The sequence below is a fragment of the Bufo gargarizans genome, chromosome 3 (assembly GCF_014858855.1).
Source record: "Bufo gargarizans isolate SCDJY-AF-19 chromosome 3, ASM1485885v1, whole genome shotgun sequence".
NCBI lineage: Eukaryota > Metazoa > Chordata > Amphibia > Anura > Bufonidae > Bufo > Bufo gargarizans.
This window is the reverse complement of record NC_058082.1, coordinates 547,797,585-547,820,592: the sequence shown is the minus strand read 5'-3', so window position 1 is coordinate 547,820,592 and position 23,008 is coordinate 547,797,585. Positions and strand designations below refer to the sequence as shown.

Genomic DNA, 23,008 nt, shown 5'->3' with positions numbered 1-23,008 from the left:
CACAGAGATTCAGTCTTCATGACAGCAGAGAATCAGTCTTCATGTCATAGCAGAGAATCAGGCTTCATGTCACCCAACACTGGAACAGTTCATTGTCAGATATTTAGGCCCTGGCACCCAGGCAGAGGAGAGAGGTCCCATAACAGATTCAGGCTTCATGTCAGCAGAGAATCAGTCTTCATGTGCCGGTGAGTGTCAACTCACCAGCAGGCACTCGCATATAATGTTTTAGAGCGTAATCTCACTGGCAGGCACTCTCATATAATGTTTTAGAGCGTAATCTCACCGGCAGGCACTCGCATATAATGTTTTAAAGCGTCATTTAAAAAGCATGCACTCATATATAATGTTTTAGAGCGTCCGCTCACCGGAAGGCACTTGCATATAATGTTTTAGAGCGTCATTTGAACAGCTTATCGGCAGGCACTCACATATAATGTTTTAGAGCGTCATTTGAACAGCATGCACTCGTATATAATGTTTTAGAGCGTCAGCTTATCGGCAGGCACTCACATATAATGTTTTAGAGCGTCATTTGAACAGCATGCACTGGTATATAATGTTTTAGAGCGTCAGCTCACCGACAGGCACTCGCATTTAAGGTTTTAGAGCGTCAGCTTATAGGCAGGCACTCACATATAATGTTTTAGAGCGTCAATTGAACAGCATGCACTCGTATATAATGTTTTAGAGTGTCAGCTCACCTTTAGGCACTCGCATATAAGGTTTTAGAGCGTCAGCTTATCGGCAGGCACTCACATATAATGTTTTAGAGCGTCGTTTCAACAGCATGCACTCGTATATAATGTTTTAGAGCGTCAGCTCACCTGCAGGCACTCGCATATAATGTTTTAGAGCGTCAGCTGACCGGCAGGCACTTGCATATAAAGTTTTAGAGCATCAGCTCACCGGCAGGCACTCACATATAATGTTTTAGAGCGTCAGCTTATCGGCAGGCACTCACATATAATGTTTTAGAGCGTCATTTGAACAGCATGCACTCACATATAATGTTTTAGAGCGTCAGCTTATCGGCAGGCACTCACATATAATGTTTTAGAGCGTCATTTGAACAGCATGCACTCGTATATAATGTTTTACAGCGTCAGCTCACCTTCAGGCACTCGCATATAAGGTTTTAGAGCGTCAGCTTATCGGCAGGCACTCACATATAATGTTTTAGAGCGTCGTTTGAACAGCATGCACTCGTATATAATGTTTTAGAGCGTCAGCTCACCTGCAGGCACTCGCATATAATGTTTTAGAGCGTCAGCTAATCGGCAGAAACTCGCATATAAAGTTTTAGAGCATCAGCTCACCGGCAGGCACTCACATATAATGTTTTAGAGCGACAGCTTATCGGCAGGCACTCACATATAATGTTTTAGAGTGTCATTTGAACAGCATGCACTCGTATATAATGTTTTAGAGCGTCAGCTCACCTGCAGGCACTCGCATATAATGTTTTAGAGCATAAGCTGACCGGCAGGCACTCGCATATAAAGTTTTAGAGCGTCAGCTCCCCGGCAGGCACTCACATATAATGTTTTAGAGCATCAGCTCCCCGGCAGGCACTCACATATAATGTTTTAGAGCATCAGCTCACCGGCAGGCACTCACATATAATGTTTTAGAGCATCAGCTCACCGTCAGGCACTCACATATAAAGTTTTAGAATGTCAGCTCACCGGCAGGCACTCGCATATAATGTTTTAGAGCGTCAGCTAATCGGCAGAAACTCGCATATAAAGTTTTAGAGCATCAGCTCACCGGCAGGCACTCATATATAATGTTTTAGAGCGTCAGCTTATCGGCAGGCACTCACATATAATGTTTTAGAGCGTCATTTGAACAGCATGCACTCGGATATAATGTTTTAGAGCGTCAGCTCACCTTCAGGCACTCGCATATAAGGTTTTAGAGCATCAGCTTATCGGCAGGCACTCACATATAATGTTTTAGAGCGTCGTTTGAACAGCATGCACTCGTATATAATGTTTTAGAGCGTCAGCTCACCTGCAGGCACTCGCATATAATGTTTTAGAGCGTCAGCTGACCGGCAGGCACTTGCATATAAAGTTTTAGAGCATCAGCTCACCGGCAGGCACTCACATATAATGTTTTAGAGCGTCAGCTTATCGGCAGGCACTCACATATAATGTTTTAGAGCGTCATTTGAATAGCATGCACTCACATATATTGTTTTAGAGCGTCAGCTTATCGGCAGGCACTCACATATAATGTTTTAGAGCGTCATTTCAACAGCATGCACTCGTATATAATGTTTTACAGCGTCAGCTCACCTTCAGGCACTCGCATATAAGGTTTTAGAGCGTCAGCTTATCGGCAGGCACTCACATATAATGTTTTAGAGCGTCATTTGAACAGCATGCACTCGTATATAATGTTTTAGAGCATCAGCTCACCTTCAGGCACTCGCATATAAGGTTTTAGAGCGTCAGCTTATCGGCAGGCACTCACATATAATGTTTTAGAGCGTCGTTTGAACAGCATGCACTCGTATTTAATGTTTTAGAGCGTCAGCTCACCTGCAGGCACTCGCATATAATGTTTTAGAGCGTCAGCTGACCGGCAGGCACTCGCATATAAAGTTTTAGAGCATCAGCTCACCGGCAGGCACTCGCATATAATGTTTTACAGCATCAGCTCACCGTCAGGCACTCACATATAATGTTTTAGAATGTCAGCTCACCGGCAGGCACTCGCAAATAATGTTTAAGAGCGTCAGCTGAACAGCATGCACTCGCATATCATGTTTTAGAGAATTTGCTTACCTGCAGGCACTCGCATATAATGTTTTAGAGCGTCAGATCACCGGCAGGCACTCGCATATAATGTTTTAGAGCAGCATTTGAACAGTATGAACTCGTATATAATGTTTTAGAGCGTCAGCTCACCCACAGGCACTCGCATATAATTTTTTAGAGCGTCATTTGAACAGCATGCACTCGTATATTATGTTTTAGAGCTTCAGCTGACCGGCAGGCACTCACATATAATGTTTCAAAGCGTCAGCTCACCGGCAGGCACTCGCAATTAATGTTTTAGAGCGTCATTTGAACAGCATGCACTTGCATATAATGTTTTAGAGCGTCAGCTCACCTGTAGGCACTCGAATATAATGTTTTAGAGCGTCATTTGAACAGCATGCACTCGTATGTATTGTTTTAGAGCTTTAGCTCACCTGCAGGCACTTGCATATAATGTGTTAGAGCATCAGCTCACCGGCAGGCACTCACATATAATGTTTTAGAATGTCAGCTCACCGGCAGGCACTCGCAAATAATGTTTAAGAGCGTCAGCTGAACAGCATGCACTCGCATATCATGTTTTAGAGCATTTGCTTACCTGCAGGCACTCGCATATAATGTTTTAGAGCGTCAGATCACCGGCAGGCACTCGCATATAATGTTTTAGAGCAGCATTTGAACAGTATGTGCTCGTATATAATGTTTTAGAGCGTCAGCTCACCCACAGGCACTCGCATATAATTTTTTAGAGCGTCATTTGAACAGCATGCACTTGTATATAGTGTTTTAGAGTGTCAGCACACCTGCAGGCACTTGCATATAATGTTTTAGAGCATAATTTGAACAGCATGCACTCGCATATTATGTTTTAGAGCTTTAGCTGACCGGCAGGCACTCACATATAATGTTTCAAAGCGTCAGCTCACCGGCAGGCACTCGCAATTAATGTTTTAGAGCGTCATTTGAACAGCATGCACTTGCATATAATGTTTTAGAGCGTCAGCTCACCTGTAGGCACTCGCATATAATTTTTTAGAGCGTCAGCTCACCGACAGGCACTCACATATAATGTTTTAGAGCGTCATTTGAACAGCATGCACTTATATGTAATGTTTTAGAGCTTTAGCTCACCTGCAGGCACTCACATATAATGTTTTAGAATGTCAGCTCACCGGCAGGCACTCGCAAATAATGTTTAAGAGCGTCAGCTGAACAGCATGCACTCGCATATCATGTTTTAGAGCATTAGCTTACATGCAGGCACTCGCATATAATGTTTTAGAGCGTCAGATCACCGGCAGGCACTCGCATATAATGTTTTAGAGCGTCATTTGAACAGCATGCACTCGTATGTAATGTTTTAGAGCTTTAGCTCACCTTCAGGCACTTGCATATAATGTGTTAGAGCATCAGCTCACTGGCAGGCACTCACATATAATGTTTTAGAGCATCACTTGAACAGCATGCACTTGTATATAATGTTTTAGAGCGTCAGCTCACCTGTAGGCACTCGCATATAATTTTTTAGAGCGTTAGCTCACCGGCAGGCACTCGCATATAATGTTTTAGAGCATCACTTGAACAGCATACACTCGTATATAATGTTTTAGAGCAGGCACTCACCCATAATATTTTAGAGCGTCATCTTCCCGGCAGGCACTCGCATATAATGTTTTAGAGCATCAGCTCACCGGCAGGCACTCGCATATAATGTTTTAAAGCGTAAGGCCTCCTTCACACAGGCATTGTGGATTGGGGCTGGATGTGTTCAGAGTGCGTTCAGTGAAACTCGCACCACTTTGCAAGTAAGTTCAGTCAGTTTTGTCTGCGATTGCGTTCAGTTGTTCAGTTTTTTCCCCGCGGGTGCAATGCGTTTTGATGCTTTTTTCACGCGCGTGATAAAAACTGAAGGTTTACAAACAACATCTCTTAGCAACCATCGGTGAAAAACGCATCGCACCCGCATTTGCTTGCGAATGCAATGCGTTTTTCACGCAGCCTTATTCACTTCTATGGGGCCAGGGCTGCGTGAAAAACTCATAATTTAGAACATGCTGCGATTTTAACGCAACGCAGAAATGAAGCGTGAAAAACAACTCTCATGTACAAAGCACCATAGAAATGAATTGGTCAGGATTCAGTGCGGGTGCTATGCGTTCACGTCACGCATTGCACCCATGCAGAAATCATGCTCGTGTGAAAGGGACCTAATTTAAACAGCATGCAATCATATATAGTGTTTTAGAGCATCAGCTCACCGGCAATCACTCACATATATAACGTTTTAGAGCGTCCGCTCACCGTAAGGCACTTGCATATAATGTTTTAGAGCATCAGCTCAATGGCAGGCACTCGCATATAATGTTTTAGAGCGTCAGCTCACCTGCAGGCACTCGCATATAATGTTTTAGAGCGTCAGCTCACCGGCAGGCACTCGCATATAATGTTTTAGAGCGTCAGATCACCGACAGGCACTCGCATATAATGTTTTAGAGCGTCAGATCACCGACAGGCACTCGCATATAATGTTTTAGAGCGTCATTTGAACAGCATGCACTCGTATGTAATGCTTTAGAGCTTTAGCTCACCTGCAGGCACTCACATATAATGTTTTAGAATGTCAGCTCACCGGCAGGCACTCGCAAATAATGTGTTAGAGCATCAGCTCACCGGCAGGCACTCACATATAATGTTTTAGAATGTCAGCTCACCGGCAGGCACTCGCAAATAATGTTTAAGAGCGTCAGCTGAACAGCATGCACTCGTATATAGTGTTTTAGAGTGTCAGCACACCTGCAGGCACTCGCATATAATGTGTTAGAGCATCAGCTCACCGGCAGGCACTCACATATAATGTTTTAGAATGTCAGCTCACCGGCAGGCGCTCGCAAATAATGTTTAAGAGCGTCAGCTGAACAGCATGCACTCGCATATCATGTTTTAGAGCATTTGCTTACCTGCAGGCACTCGCATATAATGTTTTAGAGCGTCAGATCACCGGCAGGCACTCGCATATAATGTTTTAGAGCATCAGCTCACCTGCAGGCACTCGCATATAATGTTTTAGAGCGTCAGATCACCGACAGGCACTCGCATATAATGTTTTAGAGCGTCAGATCACCGACAGGCACTCGCATATAATGTTTTAGAGCGTCATTTGAACAGCATGCACTCGTATGTAATGCTTTAGAGCTTTAGCTCACCTGCAGGCACTCACATATAATGTTTTAGAATGTCAGCTCACCGGCAGGCACTCGCAAATAATGTGTTAGAGCATCAGCTCACCGGCAGGCACTCACATATAATGTTTTAGAATGTCAGCTCACCGGCAGGCACTCGCAAATAATGTTTAAGAGCGTCAGCTGAACAGCATGCACTCGTATATAGTGTTTTAGAGTGTCAGCACACCTGCAGGCACTCGCATATAATGTGTTAGAGCATCAGCTCACCGGCAGGCACTCACATATAATGTTTTAGAATGTCAGCTCACCGGCAGGCGCTCGCAAATAATGTTTAAGAGCGTCAGCTGAACAGCATGCACTCGCATATCATGTTTTAGAGCATTTGCTTACCTGCAGGCACTCGCATATAATGTTTTAGAGCGTCAGATCACCGGCAGGCACTCGCATATAATGTTTTAGAGCGTCAGCTCACCTGCAGGCACTCGCATATAATGTTTTAGAGCGTCAGATCACCGACAGGCACTCGCATATAATGTTTTAGAGCGTCAGATCACCGACAGGCACTCGCATATAATGTTTTAGAGCATCATTTGAACAGCATGCACTCGTATGTAATGCTTTAGAGCTTTAGCTCACCTGCAGGCACTCACATATAATGTTTTAGAATGTCAGCTCACCGGCAGGCACTCGCAAATAATGTGTTAGAGCATCAGCTCACCGGCAGGCACTCACATATAATGTTTTAGAATGTCAGCTCACCGGCAGGCACTCGCAAATAATGTTTAAGAGCGTCAGCTGAACAGCATGCACTCGTATATAGTGTTTTAGAGTGTCAGCACACCTGCAGGCACTCGCATATAATGTGTTAGAGCATCAGCTCACCGGCAGGCACTCACATATAATGTTTTAGAATGTCAGCTCACCGGCAGGCGCTCGCAAATAATGTTTAAGAGCGTCAGCTGAACAGCATGCACTCGCATATCATGTTTTAGAGCATTTGCTTACCTGCAGGCACTCGCATATAATGTTTTAGAGCGTCAGATCACCGGCAGGCACTCGCATATAATGTTTTAGAGCAGCATTTGAACAGTATGTACTCGTATATAATGTTTTAGAGCGTCAGCACACCTGCAGGCACTTGCATATAATGTTTTAGAGCATCATTTGAACAGCATGCACTCGCATATCATGTTTTAGAGCTTCAGCTGACCGGCAGGCACTCTCATATAATTTTTCAAAGCGTCAGCTCACCGGCAGGCACTCGCAAATAATAATTTTTTAGAGCGTCATTTGAACAGCATGCACTTGTATATAATGTTTTAGAGCATCAGCTCACCTGTAGGCACTCGCATAGAATTTTTAGAGCGTTAGCTCGCCGGCAGGCACTCGCATATAATGTTTTAGAGCATCACTTGAACAGCATGCACTCGTATATAATGTTTTAGAGCAACAGCTTACCTGCAGGCACTCACACATAATATTTTAGAGCGTCAGTTCCCCGGCAGGCACTCGCATATAATGTTTTAGAGCATCAGTTCACCGGCATGCACTCGCATATAATGTTTTAAAGCATCATTTAAACAGCATGCAATCATATATAGTGTTTTAGAGCATCAGCTCACCGGCAATCACTCACATTTAACGTTTTAGAGCGTCCGCTCACCGTAAGGCACTCGCATATAATGTTTTAGAGCAGCATTTGAACAGCATGCACTCATATATATTGTTTTACAGCGTCAGTTCACTGTCAGGCACACACATATAATGTTTTAGAGCGTCATTTAAACAGCATGCACTCGTATATAATGTTTTAGAGCATCAGCTCACCTGCAGGCACTCGCATATAATGTTTCAAAGCGTTAGCTGAACAGCATGCACTCGCATATAATGTTTTAGAGCGTCAGCCCACCGGCAGGCACTCGCAAATAAAGTTTAAGAGCGTCAGCTGAACAGCATGCACTTGCATATAATGTTTAGAGCGTCAGCTCACTGGCAGGCACTCACATATAATGTTTTAGAGCGCCAGCTGAACAGCATACATTCGTATGTTATGTTTTAGAGTGTCAGCTCACCGACAGGCACGCACATATAATGTTTTAGAGCGTCAGCTCACCTGTAGACACTCGTATATAATGGTTTGGAGCGTCAGATCACCGGCAGGCACTCGAATATAATGTTTTAAAGCGACAGCTCACCTGCAATCACTCACATATAATGTTTTAGATCATCAGCTGAACAGCATGCACTCGTATATAATGTTTTAGAGCGTTAGCTCACCTGCAGGCATGATGCCCTCCTTTATGTGTAATAAACAGTGTTTTGGAGTGCTGGTTCCTTGTAATTTTTGGCAGCCCTTTCTCTTAGTGCATAGGCTTTATGAGTGTAGGAGTCCCACTACCTGAACAATTGTACCACAATGTGAATGAGGCCCTCCTTTATGTGATTCACAGGTTGTTTCGGAGTGCCTCTTGCTTGTAATTTTTGGCAGCAATGCACTTTATATACAAGTAAAAATTGCAGGAAAGAATGTTTTCTAACAATTTTTCATCTAAAATCAATTTTATCTTCGGTTTTGTGCGTATTTTTGTCATTCTGTAAAAGTGGCGTGCAACTCGGACAACATGGTTCCCAGCAGTGACCTGGGAGTACAAGATGCATCCAGACATCGTCCCCATGCTGTTCCCGATCCATTTTGGTGGTGTCTGTCACTTTCTGCCCTTTTCCAATGGACCAGGCACCCTCCCCTCTTCAGAGCAGGGGGTGCCTGGTTGTCTCCCTTTGACTTCCATTTTACTCGGGTGCTCGGTTCATCACACGAACATAGCTATGTGTCAAGCCCGAATACCCGAAAACACCCGAATACTTTGGTTCTCAATCATCACTAATTACACCCCTTAAATCAGTATTTGGTGGAAACAGGTATATGGCACCCCTCATTCAGTATTTTGTGGACGCAGGTGTATCGCAGCCCTCAATCAGTTTTTTTTTTTGGCAACAGGTATATCACACCCGGTGCAAATAGTTGTTCCAATAGCACTTGTCCCTCTATCTAGCTGCGGTATCGCAGCAGAACCGCACTCAACTGCTGCACAATACAAATGCACTATAGTATAATTTATATGTTAGAATGTATATTAAAGGTATATTACACCCCTCAATCAGTTTTTGGGGGACAACAGGTATATCACACCCATTGCAATTAGTTGTTCCAATAGCGTTTGTCCCTCTATCTAGCTGCGGTATCGCAGCAGAACCGCACACAACTGCTGCACAATACAAATGCACTATAATATACTTTATATGTTAGAAAGTATAAGTATATCACACCCATCAGTATATCACACCTATCGATAGCACACCTACACTGGTCCTTAAAAGACCTTTTGTGGCCCTATTAGCTAGCGTTTAGTGTCCCTGCTCCGCAAAGCAACCTCTCCCTCACTTGCAAAATACAGAATGTAAAATGGCGTCCAGATCACGTTCTTTTATATAGTAGGGCTGTAGTCCATGTGCTGAAACGTCTCAATTGGCTGTCCCAGCTGATGGATGTGTCTCGGGTCAAATTTTGGCGCAATGCAAAAGAATGTGGCACACGCGAACCTGGCCATTTCTTTGCATGTTCGGCGGATCGCGAACGAGCAAATTTTGCCGCGAAACGCAAGGCCATCTCTATTAACAGATTTACTTATGTAAAAAATAACTTTAACCCTCCAAAATCTGTAGTATTAGCCCACAATTTAAACCCAAAATCAAGGATGAATAGATTTACTTATGTAAAAAATATGTAAACACCCCAAAATCTGTAGTATCAGACTGCAATTTCACCCCAATTACCCAATTAGGATTAACAGATTAAATTATGCATACAAGAATGTGAACACCCTAAAATCTGTAGTATCAGGCTGCAATTTCACTCCAATTATAAAATTAAAGATTCATGGATTTACTTATGTATGATTACATTACTTAATTCTCTTAGGACACGGGGGTGTATGTCATCTGCTTCCGGCGATTTGTCTATTTTAATCTTTTTAAGATGCTGCTCTACTTCTTCCTGGGTCAGACAGGGCACTTTTAACCACTTAAGGACCACAGGTTTATACCACCCTAGTGACCAGGCCCTTTTTTACAAATCGGCACTAAACAACTTTAGCGGTTTATTGCTCGGTCATGCAACTTGGCACCCAAATGAATTTTAAGTCCTTTTCTTCTCACAAATACAGCTTTCTTTTAGTGGTATTTGATTGCTGCTAAGATTTTTCATTTTTCCGATATTAATCAAAATAGGCCGCAATTTTCTCAAAAAAAGTGTATTTTTAACATTTTCTGGTTAAATTGTTCAAATATAATTAGGTTTCTATACAAGTTTGTGTCAGAATTTATTGTGCTAAATGTCTTTGATAAAAAAAAATCCAATAAGTGTATATTTATTGGTTTTCGCAAAAGTTATAGCGTTTACAAACTATGGTACAAAAATGTGAATTTCCGCATTTTGAAGCAGATCTGACTTTCTGAGTACCTGTCATGTTTCTTGAGGTGCTAGAATGCCAGGATAGTATAAATACCCCCCAAATGACTCCATTTTAGAAAGAAGACACCCCAAAGTATTCGCGGAGGGGCATGGTGAGTTCATGTATGATTTAATTTTTTTTTTACAAGTTAGCGGAAAATGACACTTTCTGAGGAAAAAATTTAAATAATAAAGTTTCCATTTCTGCTAACTTCTGGCAAAAAAAAAAAATCTTCCACAGACTCACTATGCCCCTCAGTGAATACCTTGGGGTGTCTACTTTCCGAAATGGGGTCATTTGTGGGGTGTGTTTACTGTTCTGGCATTTTGGGTGGGGCTAAATTGTGTGAGTAACCCTGTAAAGCCTAAGGACTGTTTCACACAAGCGGATGCTGTGCGTGACATCCGCTGCGTGAATGACAGCCAAGACCCGATGCGGACAGCAGAAGCACGGAGCATTAACATGATTGATAATGCTCCGTGCCTCTCTGTGACCTCTTTACTACGAAATCACAGTGACAACTTTATCTCACTGTGATTTCGTAGTCAAGAGATCACAGAGAGGCACGGAGCATTATCAATCATGTTAATGCTCCGTGCTTCTGCTGTCCACATCGGGTCTTGGCTGTCATTCACGTAGCGGATGTCACGCACGGCATCCGCTCGTGTGAAACAGCCCTAAAGGTACTCGTTGGACTTTCGGCCCCTTTACGCACCTAGGCTGCAAAAAAGTGTCACACATGTGGTATCGCTGTACTCATATACCCATGCTGGGTGAGAGAAATATCTCTGTTGTCAATTTACAGAGATATTTCTCTCACCCAGCATGGGTATATGTAAAAATACACCCCAAAACACATTGCCCTACTTCTCCTGAGTACGGCGATACCACATGTGTGACACTTTTTTGCAGCCAAGATGCGCAAAGGGGCCCAAATTCTAATGAGTACCTTTAGGATTTCACAGGGCATTTTTACGCATTTGGATTCCGTGAGGGGTATGATGAGTTCATGTAAAATTGTATTTTTTGTCACAAGTTAGTGGAATATGAGACTTTGTAAGAAAAAACAAAAAAATAATCAATTTCTGCTAACTTGTGCCAAAAAAAAAAATCTATGAACTCGCCATGCCCCTCAAAAGTGATCTTTAAGATAAGATAAGATGCCTTTATTGTCACTGTACAATACAATGTAATACAATGTACAATACAATGAAGTGTTGTTTGGAGCAATCCTAGATGCCATGGACAGGGGAACAAGAACTGACATTTAAACTAAAGCATTGCACTAGAAAAAAAAAACATTGCACTAGAAGGCATTACTATTCACAGTTCACAGCATATACATAGCAAGAGCAAAGTAGGAAGTGCTTATGAGTATATATACACTTATTCAGACACCACTGCAGACAAGAGGTCATCATGGGTTCATGAATGCAGCAGTCACTTTCAGTCTGTGGTAGTTTCTATCCTAGGAAGGGGCAATAATCTCTGAGCATTTAGGAGACTGATTGCTTTGGGGTAAAAGCTGTTCTTCAGCCTAGTGGTGCGGGCATGTAGGGCTCTAAGACGCCTACCAGAGGTTAGGGGAGTGAAAAGGCTGTGGCCGGGGTGAGTTGGATCCCCGCAGATAATCTTTGCCCTGTTGCTGCAGCGAGCAGTGAAGAGGTCATCCAGTGATGGTAACTGAGTACCAGTGATTCTGCCAGCCATTCTGATGATGCACTTGAGGGTCTTCTTGTCCTCAGAAGAGCAGCCGGAGGACCACCCTGTACTGCAGTATGTGATAACAGATTCTATGGTGCACCTGTAAAAATTGACAAGCAGCTGTTTTGGGAGTTGTGCTTTCTTTAGATTCCTCAGAAAATAAAGCCTCTGGAGGCCTTTTTGGTAATTTCTGTTGTGTTTTTATCCATGATAGGTCCTGACTTTATAGCGCCGCAGCGCTTTTTCGGTGTTTTTGCAGTGATCAGAAAAAAAATAATAATCTGTCACTCCAGTGGGGCGGACTGAATGCAAGTGTGCGCACAAGATAAGGCCTGATCGGGCGAACACTGCGTTTTTTGTGGAGCCTATAGAACATGTCCTATTCTTGTCCGCAATTGCAGACAAGAAAAGGCATTTTCTATATAGTTCTGGCAGTGTGCGGATCCGCAAAATGCGGAAAGCACATTGCCGGTCTCCGTGTTTTGCGGATAAAAACACAATCATTTTAAGGACGCTCCACCTACTTCTAACTTTGTCCTTGGTTCCAATATGGACCATGACTGCTGGATCTTCGCCACCCCTCCCAGTAATCTATCAACCCAATCCGCGATGTGTCGAACTCGAGCACCAGGAAGATCACACAACATTCGATGAACCGGGTCTTTGTAACAGATTGCCCTATCTGTACCATTAATAATTTAGTGACCCACTACCAGCACCTGACAGCGCAGTGACATAATCAGTGATGACATCACTGCGTCTGCCCAGTGTGATGACATCACTTGTCAGTGCGCACTCCAATTGGTGCTTTTTCTTCTATCAAGATGGCCCTCTGCAATAATATGAATAAGGAAAATGTACATTTATTCTTTTTAAAGCCCAGATTAAACCCCTCAGCATCTAAATGTGAGTCTCAGATGCCGTGTTCAGCATTTAATGTGTCATCTGAAGGGTCAATTCATGGGGGGGCAGCTCTCCCAGTAAATTACTGTTTAGATGTCATTGTCACAAGTGACCATCAGAGGGTTAAAGGTTTGTGATAAATGTTATTGCCAATTGCACACTCTGTCACTTGGTCGATATGATGCCTGATAAATACCTGAGTGGGTGCTACCTTCAAAGACCCCAAATTTGCCTTACAATTTCAAAAGATGTTGAGAAGGGGTTAAACACAACATTGGGACTTTGTTATGGTGTTTATTTCAGTTTTGGTGCATTTTAGGTCAAAAAGTAATGTTCTAGCTATGCCTTTTTTTATGTGCCTCGAAAAATTTAAAATAAAAAATGTAAACCCCCAAAATGCCAATAAAAATGCTTGTAAACACATTTCATGTCCCCTAAAAAAAAAGACAACCCAAAGAATGTCCAAAATATAGTAGTGCACAGTCAGGTGTGATTACTTGCACATTGTTTTTTCATTATTTCCCCCCTAAACCCCTGCACTATTATGTGGGGGGAGCACAATCCCCATCTGAATGACTGGAGTAGTAGTCATTGTGAGGCTATTGTCCAGATGAGGATCTCTCACTATTGTTATGTGGACAATCACACGTCTCTGTGAATGCGGTAGACATTACACAAGGCGCGGCCTCATCTACACATTATAGTGGAGCAATGTTTACACATTACATTTTTATTTGCATTTGTCTCAATGACAACAGGTTTAAAGAGATTATCCGGCAAATTATTTTTTTATTATTTTATTTATGCTTTGATTGTATGAACAAAGGCAAGAAAAGGGAAAGGGTGATTTAATTAAAAGATAAAAGATCCTTTAATACCCGGCATAGTTCATAAAATTGTGCAACATTTACTAAGCAGGACATTTAGGGCTCTAATCTTATAAATACCGCGCCTCAGCTCCTCTGATTCTAATAGAGAAAAAAATGTTATTAAACAATGGTCTTTTCACCATTTGTACCAAAGCAGGATGGCTTCTCCATAACTGTCCAAAGACAGGATGTGTGAAAATAACCTTTAATATCAAGGTAATTCTAACCCTTTTCTGCCCCATATTAGATCGTTCATAAGCTTCTCAATAAAATGGAAATGCTTAGCATCGATTCATACTTTCAAGATGACCACAATTTGGGGCAAGATAATCATTTTAATACGTGCTGTCCCATCTGCTTGAAATATAGGTAGTTTTGACTAAATGGCAATTTTAGCTTGAATCTTGGAAATTAAATGCATTTAATTAACAGTAATATAATCATTTACGCTTCTAGAAATACAGATATCCGATAATTTAAATTGATGACCTATCCTCTGACTAGGTCTTCAATATTAGATCACAGGGGGTCAGAGACTCAGGACCTCCACCGATTAGCTGTTAGAAGAGGCTGGTGCTCCTTGAACGCTATGGCGTTTTCCTAGGCCATGTGACATCACCGTGCATTGGTTGCAATGGCGCAATTGTAGTTCAGCTCCATAGATATAAATAGGGCTAAGCTATGAAACCAAGCATATCCAATATACAATGTAAGGTGCTTGACTTTGAAAGCTGTGAGGAGCCGGCTGCGCTCACCAGAGCTCCGCTCATCGCGGTGGCTTCCTATGACAATTGAGGACGGGTCATCATTACATTTACCTGAATAACCTATTAAATTTTTGATTTATCCGATTGTTTCTTACTAAGCACCAGAAATATCTCTGATGAAGTAATGGTGTAACAATCCAGTTTGGATTTCTATTCTCATGTTTTTTCCTTCTTCTACATTCAGTCTCAATAAATCCATAGTTCACAAAAGAGCAAGTGACTTTCTTCTCTAAGTTTATCAATTGTTACGAAGCCTCATACATTCTATGTATTAAAGATTGTGAAATGGACTTGATGGTAAAAGTGGTGTCTAATGAAGGAATAAGCATAGTCAGAAGAGGTCTACATTCTCAGAACTGGAGATGAAGACACGGATATCTAAGAGCCCAGTGAGGAAAACCTGAACTTGTATCATGATAGATAGCCACAAGTGAATTACAGAGCAGATAGTGTGGACCTTGTAGAGATTGTGTCATATATAAAACATCTGATGTGTCTGATCCTGAAAATGTTTGTGGCTGATGTAATCTGACCCATTAACCCTTTAAGGACCAGGCAATTTTTCACCTTAAGGGCCAGACTGATTTTTGCAAATCTGACATGTGTCACTTTATGCAGTGATAACTTTAAAACGCTTTTACTTATCCAAGCCATTTTAAAAAAAAAATTCTCGTCACATATTGTACTTCATGACAGTGGTAAATTTGAATCAAAATATTTCGTTTTTTATTTATAAAAAAATACCAAATTTACAAAAAAAAATTAAAAATTTGCAACTTTCCAAATTTTTATTTAGCTGTTTTTAAAACAGATAGTAATACCTCCTAAAATTGTTATTACTTTACATTCCCCATATGTCTGCTTCATGTTTGGATTATTTTCTGAATTACATTTTTTTTTTGGGGGACGTTAGAAGAGTTATAAGTTTAGAAGCAAATTTTCAAGAATTTTTTCTTGAAACTGGTCTTAAACCCACTTTTTAAGACCAGTTCAGGTCTGAAGTCACTTTGTGAGGCTTACATAATAGAAACTGTCATGGTTTGAATCACTCTGTGACAATGGCCACACCCATCTGCCTCCCAGCCAAGCTCTTGAACTGCTTGCTTCATTTGCATATCTAATCAGAGGGGGTTTTACAATTTACCAATTTAAAGAGGTGTTCCAACTGTCAATATAAATATATGTGAGGCATTCAATAAAGAATTTTTGTCAGTTTGAACTCACATACAGCCTGACTGGTGTTAGTTCTGTGAGAATTAAAACGACACGAGCGGTCGTTTTTAGGCCGGATCATCAACGGCGGAACTAGCAGATATTGTGGTCACATCAGGGAGTGCCTTGAGAGCAGAATAGAGCGAGCAGGGGCTCGTTACAGAAACCACCCAAAAATGACCCAATTTTAGAAACTACACCCCTCAAGGTATTCAAAACTGATTTTACAAACATTGTTTACCCTTTAGGTGTTCCACAAGAATTAATTGAAAATGGATATGAATTTTCAGATTTCCACTTTTTTGGGCAGATTTGACATTTTTATCATTTTTTTCCGCTAACAAAGCAAGGATTAACAGCCAAACTAAACTCAATAGTTATTGCCCTGATTCTGTAGTTTACAGAAACACCCCATATGTGGCCAAAAACTGCTGTATGGCCACACGGCAGGGCGCAGAAGGAATGCCATATGGCTTTTGGAGGGCAGATTTTACTGGGATAATTTTAACTTCCCATGTCACATTTGAAGACCCCCTGATGCACCCCTAGAGTAGAAACTACAAAAAAGTGACCCCATTTTGGAAACTACGAGATAAGGTGGCAGTGTTGTTGGTACTATTTTAGAGTACAGATGATTTTTGGTTGCACTATATTACACTTTTTGTGAGGAAAGGTAACCAAAAAAATAGCTGTTTTGGCACTGTTTTTATTTTTTGTTATTTACAACGTTCATCTGACCAGTTAGATCATGTGATATTTTTATAGAGCAGGTTGTTATGGATGCGACAATACCAAATATGACTATTTTTTTGGTTGTTTGTTTCAGTTTTACATAATAAAGCATTTTCGAAAAAGGACAGTTTTTTTCTTATTTTAACTTGAAACTTTATTTTTGTATTAAAAACACTTTTTTTTTTACTTTTTTTATTTTAACTTTATTTCTGTCACACTCTGGGACTTCAAATTTTGGGTGTCTGATCCCCTCTGCAATGCATTACAATACATCTCTATTGTAATACATTGTATGTTAGTGTATGACACTGAGTCATACACTAACAGGTTGCCTGAGGCTGGATATCCTGAGCACCGGTAGAAGGCAGGTCCTGATGCCGTTCAAGGCATTGGGCAGCCTCCGCACGGCATCAGGCTGCCTTCTGACACATTGAGTCCCCGCTACAGCAGCGCGGGGACTCAATGCGCTCACTCACCCGCCGGAAACAACTTCTATGTCACGGGCAGCGCGGACTGCAGCATAGAAGTGTTTTTTAATCCGCCGGCATCGCAGTAAACAGCGAGGCTGGCGGATACTGCAGGGGCCCCCAGTGATCGGGCACGCACAGCTCCGGTGCCCGCCCTATCATCCCGTACATGGCAATGCATCCCCCGCCGTACATGCACGGCTTTTTGCGTTAAGGGGTTAAATTGCATAATTTATAACTGAATCATATCGGCCTGATATATGAAAATAAATAATCATATAAAAGTTGTCATAGAGGGTTTATAATGAACGTGTTAGAATTTGTTATACTGGGTATAATATGGAGTATTTCATATCTGTGAATTATAGATGGAGAGTCATGTGGTTATATGTCTGGATGGAATGTATCTCATCAGGATGTAAAATGCTCATTGTTTACACTGATTCTCACATGAAAAGGTCTCGGAGTATCCCAGGAATCTCTTACAGATGCTAAATAGGAGTGTGAACAATAGGTCTCTACCCTGCAAATACAATGTGTAAATGAAGGACCATCTCAGGAGGCCAGAAAATGCTAAACTGGTTGATGAGAAGGCACCATTATTCTTCCAATGTATATGGTAATGGGGGAAGCCAGATCTGATGATCCTAAGTTTCACTGATTATGAAGGTGGGACTGGGCGTTTCCTGGGGGAAAGAGGAGGAGCAGATAGCTATAGCCACCAAAGGGGTATAAAAGACCCAAGCATGGCTCAGAAAGCTGGAATTTACCAAGTGAGTTTACTCAGATCACTGACTTGCTGAGGAGAAGACACTTGCTGGAGATCATGTCTTGAGTGTGTGGAGGGTCCATGTCTGGTAAGTGTCACTGAACTGACTGTAAGTGGAAGGAATTATAAAAATATTGTAATCTGTGCTGTGTATAAGGACAATGTGTCTCTGTAATGTCTCTTGTGTATGTCTCCATGTAGATCTCCATATAACTCCCATCATAACTGGACACTGATTTTCCACCATTTACAATACACATTTTCTACACTTCTTCTTGTATTCCATTTCTTGCTCTGAACCTTAGAATCAGACCCAGTAAGAGGGAGGAAATTCTTACAATGGGAATAACTCTTTCCTGGAGGTTCAGTGATGGCAGCAGTGACTGGTGATTGTCCGCACAGTAGTGTGTAAGTGATTGTACACGCAGTGTCCATACATGTGATAGTACATACCTGTAACTGTGCCGGTAATATGGACATTTACCGATCCTGACTGCCATCACTGGACCGTACCAATAATTTTGTCAGTTTTACTGACAGGGCTAATAATCTGTAATTAACGCTCACACATAATTTTCTCTATAGATATCGTTATCTGCTCCCCTAACTAGAGATATCTGCGTATCTACAGTTATATAATACAGGTCTGTACACATAACACATATTGTAGACAGTACATAGTGTAGAAGATGGTGGAGCACAAAACATTGTCATTTCATGTTATTTTGTGCCGTTGTGACTTCCATAAATGTTTTCTTAATGTCATGTCCTACTTGTGTGCAGTCTTCTAATGTGTTCTTATATAATATGGAGGTGAAGGGTATACAGTAGAAATTAACAGAGAAAAGGATGTTACTTATGTATATTATATATCTGCTATTTTATTTTTTTTTTAGTTTTATTTCTAGTGAACTGATTCAGTTGATGTTCATATGTTGACTTCTGTAAGACTCAGAGAAATGTGATATTTTTTATAATTTCAGCCTTTTCAGAGTAGATATACACTGACTGTACATTTTTTTTACTACTATTAGTTTTAAGATTACAATTAGTTTCCATCAGATCCCTTGGCACTTGTACAATATGGTATAAAATATGTATAAAATGCTGTACAGATCTAATTACACCCAGAAATCAACTTGTAGGAAAAACACAAATTCAGAATGAAGGTTAATGTTATTAGGGAGATTCCAGTCCTTAAGCTTAATGTGGTCCATGTTTCAGTCCCCAGGATTTTATTGGGGTGTAAGTACCAATTAGGGATTATTCAAAACATCAATTGGATTTGGGGTCCACATGTCAGTTTTATCTTCAGATTTTTGAATTGTCTACATGATGTGAATTCAAAATGCACCACAGCTTATTATCATAGCCTTGAAAGCACACTGTGACTGATTGTGTCTTAGATACATGTAGAATGCCATAGAGATCAGAATTAAGTTGTATTTTTTAACATATTAAGTAATAATTTTGTAGGGATCTTATAGAGAAGAAATTAAAAATTTGCATACAATACTGTTCTCTATAAGGTAATTACTACAGAAGGTAATATAGTACTACAGTGGTATGTGGTAAATATTAGTTGCCACTTAAAAAAAGCAAAAGGCTCAGCCCCTACTGATGAGCAGGGGCTGCGTAGACTGACAAACATGCTGTCCCTGCTGGTAACGAGGGACTGTACGTCCGGCTCTGGTGTGGCCATATCAGTGGCGCCATCTCCCAGCATTCAGGGAGTAGTGTGCCTCTTGCCACATGGGTTTTCAGCATCTGATACATTGTACATTTATTCCAACACAGTGTATGAGTCTTGCTAAGTGGTTTCCAGGGTCGCTAATCTCTGGCTCCTGATGATCTGGTGACTACCAGTGAAACACGTTAAGCGCATTAGATGTTCTCAGAGACCTTTAAATTTATACATACTACTGATGCACTTTAACCAACAATCACAAAGGATTGACATTGTGACAGCTTAGACTATATTCAGTCAGCAGTTACATGCACACTCAGACCTATAAGGCTGGTTAATTATTGAGAGTACGGGGATATGAATCATTAGTTGGAGTGATAAGAATTTCACTCCCCTTGATTGACATTCATATTTACATTTATCCCCAGTCCCCTTATTAATCACATCTCCACACTCCTCACGGACGCTGACACATAGTCTGTTGTACTCTGTTATAGATCCCTCTAATACAGTTTGGGACGCAACTTTGTGGGGTGTGAGCCTGTGATACAAGGGCAGTTGCCCATTATTAGAGTTTAATCAGAGTATTTCAATGAAGATTTTTAAATTTTTATTTTAGTATCTACACAGGCAGTGAACTTTTGTTAAATTTTCTTTACTTCCGTGAATTCTTAAAAAAATAAAAAACAAACTCACAAGGGACTGATAAAATCTAATCAAGGTCCGTATCATGGTACTAGTCCTGGATAATGCTATGTAGCACATAGCCAAATTGTAAAGTTCATAAAGAAATAATATTACAATGCAAAAACACCTTCATGTGCACACAATGGTATAGACTGGCCTGCAGGATTAATAACCAACCAAAGTGCGAAAGAGGTAAAGTGCAAAAGTAAATAGAGGAACATAATTCTCTGAATGTGACATCCAAGGAGAAAATCTCCATACAAGCATACAAGACCATTCAAGAACAGATGTGTAATAACCCGGTGTAGCATAGAGCTCTTATCCATGTGTATGACTGATAAAATGTGTAGCCCTTACAGGGGATGTCAGCAGTGATAAGTGTGGGGAAGCAGGTTACATATAGTTATATATCTGTAGCATTAATAAATTAGTAGGAAGGGAAATGAGGACCTTTTATCTTAAAAATATGTTATTCTTTCTCCAGGTGACAACAGGATAAGAGGCTCCTAGAAATATCTTTTCTCTTCCTGCTATGAAGTAGACGATAATCAAGTACGACTTGTCAGTAATAGAACTGAACACAGACTGGGTGAAATGTCAACAAGATCTGAATAAAGTAAACTTTTTGAAAAGACATTTAAGGAAATTCAACAAGGTGAAAGGTCATTAAAATGTCCAGAATATGATAAATCATTTATTACAAAAACAAATCTTGTTGAACATCAGAGAATTAACATGGGAAAGAAGCCATATTCATGTCCTGAATGTGGGAAATGCTCTACTTCAAAATTAAAACTAGTGAGACATCAGAGAATTCACACCGAAGAGAAGCCATATTCATGTCCTGAATGTGGGAAGTGGTTTAGTCTAATAGGAAATCTTGTAAATCATCAGAGAATTCACACAGGAGAGAAACCATTTTTGTGCTCAGAATGTGATAAATCTTTTAGTCAGAAATCATATCTTGTTAAACATCAGAGAGTTCACACAGGAGAAAAACCATTTTTATGCTCAGAGTGTGAGAAGAGATTTAGTCTGAAAAAATATCTTGTAAAGCATCAGAGAATTCACACAGGAGAGAAAGCATTTTTATGCTCAGAATGTGATAAGTGTTTTAGTCAGAAATCAGATCTTGTTAGACATCAGAAAATTCACACAGGAGAGAAGCCATTTCCATGCTCAGAATGTGATAAGTGTTTTAGTCTAATAGGAAATCTTGTAAATCATCAGAAAATTCACACAGGAGAGAAACCATTTTTGTGCTCAGAATGTGATAAATGTTTTAGTCAGAAATTAAGTCTTGTTAAACATCAGAGAGTTCACACAGGAGAAAAACCATTTTTATGCTCAGAATGTGAGAAGAGATTTAGTCTAAAAAAATATCTTGTAAATCATCAGAGAATTCACACAGGAGAGAAACCATTTTTATGCTCAGAATGTGATAAACGTTTTAGTCAGAAATCAAGTCTTGTTCAACATCAGAGAATTCACACAAAAGAGAAGCCATTTACATGTACAGAATGTGAGAAGTGTTTTAGTCAGAAATCAGGTCTTGTTAACCATCAGAGAACTCACACAGGAAATAAACCATATTCATGCTCAGAATGTGAGAAGAGATTTAGTCTGAAAAAACATCTTGTAAATCATCAGAGAATTCACACAGGAGAGAAACCATTTTTGTGCTCAGAATGTGATAAATGTTTTAGTCAGAAATCAAGTCTTGTTAAACATCAGAGAGTTCACACAGGAGAAAAACCATTTTTATGCTCAGAATGTGAGAAGAGATTTAGTCTGAAAAAATATCTTGTAAAGCATCAGAGAATTCACACAGGAGAGAAACCATTTTTATGCTCAGAATGTGATAAACGTTTTAGTCAGAAATCAAGTCTTGTTCAACATCAGAGAAATCACACAGAAGAGAAGCCATTTACATGTACAGAATGTGAGAAGTGTTTTAGTCAGAAATCAGGTCTTGTTAACCATCAGAGAACTCACATAGGAAATAAACCATGCTCAAAATGTGAGAAAAGATTTTAGTCTGAAAAAATATCTCGTAAATCATCAGAAAATTCACACAGGAGAGAAACCATTTTCATGCTCAAAATGTGATAACTGTTTTAGTCAGAAATCAGATCTTGTTAGACATCAGAAAATTCACACAGGAGAGAAGCTATTTTAATGCTCAGAATGTGATAAGTGTTTTAGTCTAATAGGAAATCTTGTAAATCATCAGAGAATTCACACAGGAGAAAAACCATTTTTGTGCTCAGAATGTGATAAATGTTTTAGTCAGAAATCGAGTCTTGTTAAACATCAGAGAGTTCACACAGGAGAAAAAACATTTTTATGCTCAGAATGTGAGAAGAGATTTAGTCTGAAAAAATATCTTGCAAAGCATCAGAGAATTCACACAGGAGAGAAACCATTTTTATACTCAGAATGTGATAAGTGTTAGTCAGAAATCAGATCTTGTTAGACATCAGAAAATTCACACAGAACAAAAGCCATTTTCATGCTCAGAATGTGATAAGTGTTTTGGTCAGAAATCAGATCTTGTTAGACATTGGAGAATTCACACAGAACAGAAGCCGTTTTCATGTACAGAATGTGAGTAAAGTTTTAGTCAGAAGTCAATTCTTGTTCAACATCAGAGAATTCACACAGGAGAGAAGCCATTTATATGTACAGAGTGTGAGAAATGTTTTACTAATAAATCAGGCCTTGTGAAACATTTCAAAATTCACACG

The 23,008-nt window shown here is 40.4% G+C and overlaps 1 protein-coding gene across 1 annotated transcript; it reads left to right on the top strand.

Moving 5' to 3' along the window:
* The first annotated feature begins 17,864 nt into the window (after positions 1–17,864).
* LOC122931788 (zinc finger protein 271-like) lies at positions 17,865–22,716 on the top strand. The gene is given in 3 exon segments (XM_044285848.1): positions 17,865–17,891; positions 21,120–22,128; positions 22,292–22,716. Coding segments are annotated over 3 exon segments (1,461 nt in total).
* The last annotated feature ends 292 nt before the right edge of the window (positions 22,717–23,008 follow it).